General features: G+C 38.7%; 1 protein-coding gene across 1 annotated transcript in view; it reads right to left on the bottom strand.

The window, feature by feature from the left end:
- Nucleotides 1-359, bottom strand: part of LOC120522512 (centrosomal protein of 104 kDa-like) — a gene marked incomplete at both ends in the record, with an annotated part of 36,620 nt that extends 36,261 nt beyond the window's left edge. The window contains one exon of the mRNA XM_039743421.1: nucleotides 186-359. Coding sequence (XP_039599355.1) covers nucleotides 186-359 — 174 coding nt within the window. The remainder of the gene's footprint in view (nucleotides 1-185) is intronic.
- Nucleotides 360-12,500: the final 12,141 nt, after the last annotated feature.

Here is a 12,500-nt window from a genome sequence, read left to right as displayed (position 1 = left end):
GGGTCCCCAGGACCAACGTTGAGAACCCCTTATATAGAGTAAGTGCTACATAGATGTTTATTCCCATATGTTTGCTGCTAGGTAAATAAATCACATCTTTATTTTTCTAATCAAGGTTAAAACATTACTAATCAAAGTTAAAAAGTTACTAATGATAAGGTGACATTCAAAGAAAACATTCTGACCCAAGTCTGCGGAATCTATCTGAGTTGCTTGAAGAAAAGTACTCAGGTAAACTGTCACTTATGTAGAATTCAATTTTTGCAGAGATCATATACTGGTGAGCCAGTAACTGCAATTTTCGAATATGACACCGCTCCACCAGCTGGATGACAATATCTTGCGGATATGAGCAAAACCTAAGAAAAAGAAAAAAAGTAGATAAAAAAAGCATTCTTTAACACAAGCTGCAGTTATTATTTGAGAAAAGAACGCCAATTTGCCTTATGTTACAGTATAAAGGTCAGTCAGTCAAACCTGCTTAATTCAAGGAAGGGTTGGAGGCCTGAAGCCTGAACTCAAGGCAGGAAGCCATCTTTAACAGGGTGACAATGGTGCCAGTCCATCACAGGGCATACTTCTACCCACCCTTCCTACTTATACTGGGAGCAAGCATGAACCACCAATAAACCTAAGATATGTGTGTTTGGGGATGTGACAGGAAAACACACACAGACAAACATGTTCACTCCATGTGAACAACATCCAGACACAGGATTCAAACCTAGGATGCTAGATTTGTGAAGCAGCAGCCTAAGCCACTGTGCTACCATGCTCAACTGTGAAGAGAAGACTTCAAGTTGAAGGTCTCACAGATCATGTGTCAGCAAGAAAGCCACTGCTAAAGTTTTAGAATAAGAAATATTAAAATAGAATAATAGGAGGTTTGCCTGAGCCAAGAACCACTGCCAGTCTCAATGTACTCTGAAATTAAAGCACAGAAAAAATAAACAATTGGAGACATAGATACTGCATAGCTAAGCTTGAAGCTGTTGTCCTGTGAGATTCCTGTTATGCAAGATGCTGACTCAAAACTTTGTCTCCTGATTCTGTTGTGGTTTTGGGTATGCCAGACTTGTTCCTGTCAGAGTTTTCTCCAGTTTCTTTTTTAAAACATTTTATTGAATTTATCAAAAGCAAGTAACATTCCATACAAGCAAGTCACACTCGACAAAACTTAAGTTCAGATCAACCCCTCCCGTGAGAAAGGGAGCTAAGCCAAGAGACAAGAGTAAAAATTTAAGAACAGATAAATAAAAGGGGAGAAGATGTTTTTCCTCAGTTTAACTTCCTATTCTAAAATGTTATTGATTAGAACCTGTTAGGTTTTTAAAAAGTTTTGCACAGATCCTCTAAGTGATAATTTAGTTTTTTCCAATTTCAAATAGTATATAACATCAGTTCCCCACTGACTTATAAGAGGTGGGTTAGGATTCTTCCAGTTGAGCAAGATATGTCTACGTGCCAACAGTGAAGTAAAGGTAAGTACAGTGGAACTTCGGTTCACGAACGTCTCGGTACACATACAACTCGGTTTACGACCAAAAAGTTCGCCAAACTTTTGCCTCGGGTCACGACCACACACTTGGTATACGAACAAGCCAGTTTCCCTTTCGGTTTGTGCACGCTGATGATTTCCGCACGTGTTGCATTGTTCTCGGTCAGATGTGCGTGCTTGCGATGCGTGCATGCTTTAAGCTGTAAACTCTTTGTGCTTTATTTCATTTCCCTTCCAGTTCGTACGCGTCGAATACTGAATTTAAGCACGTGTTGAGCCACTCCCTGTTCATTGTTCTCAGTCAGACGTGCGTGCTTTATCTGTGATCTCTTTGTGCTCTACAGTATTTAGTTTGCTTTTGCAGTTAACCATAGCTTCTAAGCAAGTGAAGAGTGGTGAGAAGAAAGTTTTGCAGAAAATTGAAATCGAAGTAAAGAAAGAAATTATTGAAAAGTATGAGCGTGGCATTCGTGTTACTGATCTTGCCGCCGAGTACAAGAAGTCAAAATCTACAATTTCGACTAGTGTATTCTAAAGCAGAAAAAAATCTATTAAAGCAGCTGATGTTGCAAAAGGAGTTACAGCATTAACCAGTCAGAGGCCTCAAGTACTGGAAGAGGTGGAAGAACTGTTTACCAGTTTACTCATTTACTAATTTGAGAACCCTTGTGTTTTCAAGCAGCACACTGTAAACAAAGCCAGACTGCCAGTGATGTGGAGGGCAAACACGAAGGGTTGGGCCACAAGGGCTTTGTTTTTGGAATGGCTGCATGAGGCTTTCGCTCCCACTAGCTAAACAGCTAAAAACACCAGAAACCCAAGAAATCACACGAGAGAAAACACCTGAAGGAAAACATCCCTCTATTGCGCAGCCAGACTCTCCCTCAAAACTGTAACCTCCTCTCCACCCAGTTCCTACTTACTTCATGCCAGAACTCGACTCATGCAAGGTTAGCTTTCTTGGTGGTTTATTGTTAGTTTTTGTATTATGGATTTTTCAAATGTTCATGTTTCTGTTCGTAGTGTGAATTGTTGCGGTGTTACTTTTCACTTTTTTCAAATGTTCATATTTTTTTTTCCCTGTACTTAAAACTCATTTAAAAAAGTGTTTACAGCGAGTGGTTCATAGTGTGATTTGTTGCAATGTTACTTTTCTTGGTGGTTTATTAAATTACAGATTTTTCAAATGTTCCTTTTTTTCCCTGTGCTTAAAACTCATTAAAAAAAAGTGTTTATACAGCGATCAGCTTGCAAGGCTATAGCGCGAACTGCTGAAATGTTACAGAGAGACAGGGACAGAGCGCGGGCTCGCGTGCTGCTGAGAGAGAGAGAGAGAGAGAGAGAGAGCGAGCACGGGCTCACGTGCTGCTGAGAGAGAGTGCGCGGGCTCGTGTGCTGCTGAGATAGAGAGAGAGAGAGAGAGAGAGCGGGCTCTTGTGCTGCTGAGAGAGAGAGAAAGAGGATGCGTGCTGCTGAGAGAGAGCGAGCCTGCGAGTCCAGCTGAGCAGGGAGCCTGGGTGTTTTGTGTCAGTGTTATTCAATGTTTTTACATTAGTTTACTATTACACTGTGCATTCTATGGTGGAATTAACTATATTTGTGCCTAAAAATTTTTAAAAAATATATTTACATACAGTTTGTACGGTCTGGAACGGATTAATTATATTTACATACAATCCTACAGAGGAAATTTCATTGGTTCACGACCAAATCGGTTTACGACCAGAGGGTTGGAACAAATTATGGTCGTGAACCGAGGTTCCACTGTACAGTTTGTTTCTCCTTCTCCACTTTAAGCCTATCTGAGAGTACACCAAACATAGCTGTTAATGGATAACGACAGATTGCGACAACAAGGCTGTCTGATAGGCATTTAAAGATTTTGGTACAGAATGATGTTAATTTGGTGCATGCCCAAAACATATGGCCCAATGAGGCTTGTGCTTGATTGCAACATTCGTAGGCTGTATCTTGCCCTTGAAATATGTTGGACAATTTTAAACGCATCAGATGTGCGTGATAAAAGATTTTAAGTTGAATAATTGTATGCTTTGCGCATATAGAGCTAGAGTGAATTCTTTGCATGGCTGCCTTCCACTCCTTTTTTAAAATGTTGAATAAGCGATCCTTTTCCCACTGTACTCTGGGGTCTTTGAAAGGAAAGGACTTTAAAATGTTTTTATATATTACAGAAATGCTGCCTGAGTTCTCAAAACTAATCAATATTTCTTCCAGAATATAAGTAGGTGGGAGGTGAGTAAAATTGGGCAGATTCTGTTTAGCAAAGTTTATAATTTGGAGGTAATGAAAGAATTGTGTTGATGGAAAGTAAAATTTAAAGTGTAATTGTTCGTAGGATAAAAATACATTATCTATGTACAAATTTCTAAGTGATTTAATCCTGAATGTTTTCCAAACATTAAAAACTACATACATTTGAGAGGGTGGAAAAAGTGGTTATAGTACAGAGGTACCACATATAAAAGCTTCTCTGTCTTGAAGTGCTTCCTACATTAGTTCCATATTCTGAGTGAATGAAGCATAATTGGGTTGCTAGTATATTGGTGATAACTCTAATTTACTAGGGTAGAAAGCAAGGAATATAAAGTAGTACTGCGGTATTTTATTTCTATTGTGGACCAAGCCTGTGTGTGTTCATCTATTTCTGTCAATGTCCAGGTTTTTATAGATTGAATATTTGCTGCCCAGTGATAAAATTGAAAGTTAGATAGAGCCATTTCACCTTCAGCATTAGGTCTTTGTAGGGTCACCCTGCTTTGAAATAGAAAAACAAAGCTTAGGAAGAATATTCATCTTGACAGTGTTAACTCTTCCAGCTAATGTGAGATTAAGGGTAGACCATCTATGCAAGTCTTACGTTATTCCATGCAGAAGGCAAAATTTTGTTGATAAAGAGCTTTATGTTAACTTGTGACGTTTACCCCTAGGTATTTAAACTAATCTGCGATGATAAAAGTAAAGATGCTCAATGTAATATTGTGTGCTAGAGAGTTCACCGGAAAAACACTTTTATTCAAATTAATTTTGAGTCCATAAATATTCTGCTAGTCCTGTTAGGACTGCTGGCACAGTATTTTGTGGATCTAATATATATAGTAGCATATCATCTGCATATAGTGATATGTTCTGTTCAAGTCCTTCACTGATAATCCCCTTTATTTCATAAGCTTTTCGAAAAGTGAACCGCCAGTGGCTCAAGGGCGATTCAAAAAGCATTAGTGACAGGAGGCATCCTTGTCTAGTACCATATTCTACTCTGAAGTAGTCTGAAATAATGTTGTTAATTTAAACTGAAGCTTCTTAACTGGCATACAGTAGTTTGATCCATGCACATATGTTTGGGCCAAACTGAAATTTCTTTAATGTAGTAAAAAGGTAGTCCCATTCAACCATATCAAATTCTTTTTCTGCATCCAACGATAATAATCTCTGGAGTGTAACACTTTGTGGGTGAATGAATATATTACATTAAACTACCGTGTCGAAGACTGTAAGCTAAATTTCTGCCTTTAATAAATCCAGTTTGGTATTGTGATGTTACTGAAGGAAGCGCTTTCTTAATCCTTCCAGCAGGAACTTTGGAGAGTATCTTAACATCATTATTAAGAAGTGGGATTGGTCTGTATAATGCACATTGTATAACATCTAGTAATTCTGAGAGTGCCAGAGAGATATATCCAATTCCTCTGCACTGAGAGTATGTAGTTGTGGTATTTATAATGCATCCAAAAACACATTAGGTTGTTTCTTGTCTTCGTTAAACTGAGTAGAATACAAGGACCTATATTAGTCTCTAAATGTGTGCATTATATTTTTATGGTCAATGATTCTCTGTCTGCATTGATAATTACTGGTATTACATTGCAAACTTCCTGCTTGTGGATTTGTTGACCTACAATCCTATTAGCCTTCTCTCCATGTTCACAGTAATGATGTTGTGATTTTGATGTCATGTTTCTTTTGTTGTCAAGAGGTTGAGTTCTGAATACAAAGCCTATATTTTCCTATAAAGTCACTCATTTGGACACCTGGCATGTTCTTGATCTATTCTGGTAATTTCACTGATAAGCTCTGATGCCTTCTTGGTTTCAGATTTATTTTTGTAGGAAAGATATGAAATAACCTGTCCTCTTAACAAAGCCTTCAGAGTTTTCTGGCAGAGACCTCCAAGGATGTATATGTCTCTAAAAAAACAATTTTCTTAAGATATAAATGTGCTCCTTACATTTCTCGTCTGCTAATAAAAGTGGGTTAAGGCAGCCAGCTGCAATGAGTATGTGGGGCATAATGATATGAGCTCCAATAACAATAGTATTGCACTTGTAACATTTAATCGTGGACAAGAAATTGTTATCTATATAAGAATTAATCAGTTCTCGAGTAACAGTGATGTACTGGCAAGAAGAAGGAATATGCTCTTGAGTTTGGGTTTTGAAATCTCCAGGGATCTGATAAGTTACAAACTTTTGTGGTGAATGGCCGGCCCTTTATCCCGGCTAATACCCCCAAGCCGCCAGGTGGAGCCCTCCTTGCAGTATGGAGGTCCACAGAAGACCAGCAGGGCATCATGGACATTGTAATTTTATCTGCGCAGCCCTGATGGATGCCATGGGGGCCACTAGGGGATGCTGCAGGGACGAATAACGAGTATTTTCCCTACGCCCCGGGAGCACACCTGGACAAGGGGAATGACAGGCTTCCGGGGTGAAGAAAAGGACTTGTACCTGACCCGGAAGTGATTGAGTGTCACATGGACTGGGGATTGGGAACGCTTCAGGGTCAGGATATATAAAAGGACTACGGGAGCTCCCAGACGGCGAGCTGAGCTGGGTGGAAGGGTGGCAACGCATCTGGGAGTGGAGGATTGATTTATTGTATTGGTTAGTGACTGTTTATGAATATAGTGGAGGAGAGGGTGCTTTGTGCACTGTGGAAGATTAAGAAAGTCATTTATTGGACTTTTACCTTGTGTCTGGAGTCGTGAACAGGGGTTCAAGGGAGCAATGTGCCCCCTATCTGTCACACTTTGTAATTGTTTTTGCAGTGCTAGATGCAGAGGTGGCAAAAATACATAAGTTCTTTACTCAAGTAAAAGTACAGATACTTGCGTAAAAAAAGACTCTGGTAAAAGTCAGTCCTGCAGTGCTAAAAAGCCTCACAGGAAGCCGAGGCAGGTAATGGAGTGTTGAGCCCCAGAGACAACTTGCATATTGCTGAGCATGGGAATCACTCTCAATAAGACATGTGCCTGCCTTATTTTCACAGTCGAGTCCCCGTTCCATTCTTCTTTCTTCTTATGTATGTCATGTGTGATTCACGCTGATTGATACACTATTGGGACTGTCTTTCCTATATACCACTGGCCCATTCATTTAGGTTGAAATCTGTCTTTATGCTGAGAACATGAAAGGATGAAAAATAGAAAAATATTAAATTCCCCACAAATTCATTAAAACTAAAGTAACGGCCTTGTTTTTAAAATGTAAGGAGTAAAAAGCACAAATATCTGTGTTAAAATGTATGCTGTAAAAGTAAAAAGGCATCTGAAAAATAAATACTCAAGTACAGATACCTCAAAATTCTACTTAAGCACAGTAACAAAGTATTTGTAATTCGTTACTTCCCACCTCTGGCTAGATGTCATCGCTCCTCTGGCAGGAGACCTATCCAGTTCTGGATTTAAAACGCAATTAAAGTCACCAGCCATTATAATTTTACTAGCAGGAGTACCCGGCATTGCCCGGGAATGTATAACCAGTGAATTTCCCAAATGAAAGAAACAGAACATAGAAATAAGAAACAAACAGTTTTCTGATTCACATTTTATTGTAAGTTCCTCCACTCTGGATTCTGTCTACTATGGCGTTTCAGATTCCCTTGAAATAGAATTTTTTATGGTATCTGAAGTGGACTTTCCAATTCTCGTTTTTCTTGGTGGCATGGGAATATTAGCGAAAAGCAGGACAATTATAATGTGTTACATGGTATTACGTACGGAATAAGCACCACAGTGAGATGAATTTACCTTATTTACAATATGCCAGAAAGCCAACAAATAGCACCAGTCTGTCAGAAAGAGCAACACTGAAATCATACTGTGAGTTGGAAAGCGTGCAAACAGCACGACAAATACGGAAAGCCAGTCAGGCGCACTGGGTCGTTCACGTTTTACATCCATACGGCAGTTCCCCTTCACCCAAAGAAAGCAGTCAGCCTTCTCATACTTGGACACTTCCGCCATCTCTCAACTTAAAGAATCATGGGTAAAGAGCGACGCACAGGGACCAAACGTGTCGCTAGATGGTGCCGCTGTGAACGTCTGTGCAACATGTGGCCATCTTGTTGATAATAAGACGGGGGCGTGTGTGCGTTGTGTCAGTGAAAAGGTGCCTTCGCGTTTCACCACGAACATTTTTCCAAACCAAACATACCCCATTACCACCTCCTGATCAAAAAGGAGCCCCATCCCTAGTTTGGTGGCAATCGGACGACCGGTGCAGATTTGTATGGCGGACAAACAAATATACATACACACACACATACATACATAGACTCTGCTTTATATATTAGATGAGTGTTCACATTAGGAATGGATGCAAATTCGTTTTGGATGAAGTCCCTATCATCCACATTGGGTGCGTAGATATTTATCAAAATCACTTTACAGTTAAATAAATTACCCATGACGATCACATATGGCCCTTCAGAAACAGATACTATATCTGATAATAAAAATTTAATTTTTCTATGTACAGTATAAGAATTCCCACACCTCTAATTCTCTTTGTATACCTGGAGTGAAATATTTGGCCAGTCCAATCTCTGTGCAAATGAAACTGATTCTTGCTTAATAAGTGGGTCTCTTGTAAAAAAAAATATTTTAGTGTTAAGACCTGTTAGGTGCGAGAATACTTTCTTTCTCTTTAATTCTGGATTGAAACCTTTAACATTCCAGCTCACAAAGGTAACTGGTCATAGGGACATTGCTTCTGAACTTTTGTTGACATTTTGTAGTCTTAATTTAAGATAGTATATTACTACATAAGATAGCTTTGACCTTAATTTCCAATTTTTCCAGGGGTTATTGCCATGAAGCTGATTGTTACATTGGCACTTACAATTGTAAGGATTAAAAGGATAGATTAGAAATAGCTTGCTCTCTTCCCCCTCCCCCCAAACTCCCCCACTTTGCTTCACCATGTGAGGCTAGAACACACTTCACAAATACCCAGTCCTCTGACATACCTAGAGTAGAGACAGAGTACATACAAAACAAAAAAAGACCCCCAGCAGCGGTATATATGGATTAAAATAGAGATATCTATTGACAAGACAGTCCAAATACTATAAACATAAAATATAATCTTAAACAATCTTAAAAGAGCAAACCCAGGGAATGATGTTAAGCAGTAGCTTTAGATAAGCAGATAACGTGTAATAACAATTCCTAATACAATAAACCAAGGGTATGATGTTAATCAGTCCTTTTTGGGAAAAAGGAAAAAAAAAGTATATATATATATATATATATATATATATATATATACACACACACACACACACAGGGTATGTTCACAAAACTTAGCAAGCAGTTTGCTATCTGTAGCATGGGAGATGGGTGGTCTCGTAGGGTATCTTGCATTGAAATCTGCTGCAATGACCCGGTTACTGCGTTCACCAGACATCAACACAATTTCTATCCGCTCCTCACGTGTTAACCTCTGCGACATGTCAATGGCTGTAAACAAAGAGAAACTTGTAAACAACTCATGAAAGAATAAAGTTATGTTAAAACCAAGCACACCATTGTTTTTCTTGTGAAATTCACAATAAGTTTGATGTGTCACATGACCCTCTTCCTATTGAAAAACAAAAGTTGGATCCAAAATGGCCGACTTCAAAATGGCCACCATGGTCACCACCCATCTTGAAAAGTTTTCCCCCTCACATATACTAATGTGCCACAAGCAGGAAGTTAATATCACCAACCATTCCCATTTTATTAAGGTGTATCCATATAAATGGCCCACCCTGTATATCTATACTAATAAAGGCAAAGCCCTCACTCACTCACTCACTCACTCACTCATCACTAATTCTCCAACTTCCCGTGTGGGTGGAAGGCTGAAATTTGGCAGGTTCATTCCTTACAGCTTCCTTACAAAGTTGGGCAGGTTTTATATCGAAATTCTACGGCGTAATGGTCATAACTTGAAGCAGTTTTCTCCATTTACTGTAATGGAGATGAGCTTGAAGCCGTGGGGGGAGTTCGTGTGACATCATCACGCCTTCACGTAATCACGCAGTACATAGAAAACCAGTAAGACCTCCAAAAAGCGCTGAAGAAAACATGCATTATATAATTTAGAAGGCAGCGAAACAATAAGAAGCGGCGGTGACATATACAACCATATTTATGAGTTCTGCTACTTGGAAACAAAGCGATGTAAACCTACACTTTAAATTAAGTTCATAGACAGGCTGCAGCTGGCGTTTGTAATTTAGTGCCTGCCCATATAAGGCCGTCCGTCAGCGGCAATCAATAGCAAACTCCACTAAATATTCGCGGGTTAAGGACTGTGCTTATGCAGAGGAAGATGAGATGGTCAGGGTGGTGTTTGGTACAAACTTAAGCGAAACTGCGAGAGAAAGTTTTAAGTGCGGGACTAAGGTAACATTAAATACAGCCATGGACATAGCGAGATGGCACCAGCACAGCTGGGAAACTTCAATGCATGTACGCGGCGGCAGCGTGCGTGAATTGGCGCAGTGCACAGATAAAAGCAACAGTTCCAAAAGCGCTGAACAAACCGAATTACACAATTGAGAAGGTAGCAAAAAAATATGAAGCGTCTGATACATACAAGCATATTCATAAATCCAGCTACTGCGGAAACAAAGCACCACGGTGGAAAAAGTCAATGTCCCGCTAAAGGAAGACAGTGTAAAATAAAAACCCGTGCATGCAGTGTGTCGGGTCTCAGATAAAGAAGAAGACGAGCTGTTTATTGATTCAGTAAGAAACAAATCGATGAATGAAACCTGTCATCTTTACAATGATTGACAAACCACGAATGTAACTTGAAACACAACACATCCTACAAATCGAACCTGATTGAAAGAAATAATGATAATCAATTCCTTGATGACAGCAACACTCAGTAACACTCACAAAACAAATACTGTATATTGACAGTCATGTTGCGTTATTTTAAAATGTTCCCTTTTCTTTTTCTAGCTTTTTAACACACTACTTCTCTCGCTGCGATACTGCGGTATATATACATGTATATATATATCCCGATCTACATACTCGAATAATGGATACTTTATTATGCCATCAATGATTGTTTTGGTAATGTCAAACTCAAGGACCACGGGCCACATCCGGCCCAGCGTGTAATATATCCGGCCACATGAGATCATTTTATATACTGTATTATTGTTATTAATGGCCCGGGTATATGAAGCTGGTAACACAATAAACTACAGATCCCATAATGCAGGCGCTTCAGCTGCCTTGCAACGCTTACTGCGTTAATCAAGTCTAGCTTATGATGCTGCAAATTGCCGAAGCTAGCTCACCACGATGCTGAAGAGAAAAGTTGATTCTGAAAATAGAGCCTTTAAAAGCGATGGGAGGCTGAGTATATGTTTACTGAACCTGTGTGTCTCACATTTGTGGAGCTAATGTGGCTGTAATTACAGAATTTAATCTAAGAGCGGCACTATGAGACAAAACATCAGGGTAACCTGAATGCAATGCAGAAGATACAGAAAGCAGAAGAATTAAATAAGAATCTGACACTTCAGCGGGGCGTTTTTACCGTGCACAATCAAAGTGATTTCAAGTGAAGCTGCTTTATGGGAGACACAAATGCACCAGTGCAATTTGCCCCACTTTCCCTGTTGCTCAGTAATGTTGAACCAAGTCGTCTCACGGTGTTCCCAAATCGCTTTGCTGATAAACTGGCGCACTGAGTTTACGGCGGCGGTGACTTTGAAGAACAAAAAAGTCCGCCTACATGCGGCTCGAACCTTGTGCATGTTTGGTAGCACATATCTATGTGAGAAGCTCTTCTCAGTGATAAAGACTAACAAAACAGCACACAGAATTAAGCCTCACTGATGAGCACCTGCAATCCATCCTGAGAATCTCCCACAACACAGAACCTCACACCAAACATAAAGCGAACTTGTTGCCAAAAAAAGATGCACAGGCGTCCAGCTCTAAAATGACATCTGGAGCAAAGAGACAACTGAATGATTTGAGTTGTTATTGCTGAAAGCAACACATTTTATTTATATTTCTAGGTTTTGTTATGCAGCATGTTCATATTTGAATTTGTATAATTTTTGACAGGATATATTTTTATGGAGCAACATCTTTTGGGATATTTAAAATCTAAGTTTATTTTTATATAAAATTACATAAGAGTAAAAAAATTGTGAATGTTTGTTCTTTTAACGCGTTTACTTTATTTCTAACTTGTATAATTTAGACAGGATATATTTTTATGGAGAGCAAAATATTATAAGTTGTTTAAGGTTTGAGTTGATTTATTCACGAATAATATTCCTGTCTGTTTTACCATTCCTACCAAAGATATTTCTGTCGACTAAATAAAATTCCTTCTATTTAAAATTTAAATAGAACTTGAACAAATCTGATAGTTCATAATATCACACTAGACTTGCGTAGAAGAGGGAGTTATCGTTTTAACAAACAGCGTATTGCACTGATACTGAAATAGCTGTGTGTGTATATATGTAGATATGTATGTATATGTATATATATGTTTATATATGTGTGTGTGTATGTATATATATATGTATTTGTGTGTATATATGTGTGTGTATGTATGTATGTATGTATGTGTGTATGTATATGTATGTATATATATATATGTAGATATATATATATGTATATATATATGTATATATATGTGTATATGTATAGATATGTATATAAATATGTTTT

This window comes from Polypterus senegalus, unplaced genomic scaffold, assembly GCF_016835505.1.
Source record: "Polypterus senegalus isolate Bchr_013 unplaced genomic scaffold, ASM1683550v1 scaffold_2329, whole genome shotgun sequence".
In the NCBI taxonomy this organism is placed as follows: Eukaryota; Metazoa; Chordata; class Cladistia; order Polypteriformes; family Polypteridae; genus Polypterus; species Polypterus senegalus.
This window is presented reverse-complemented; position numbering and strand designations above follow the sequence as displayed.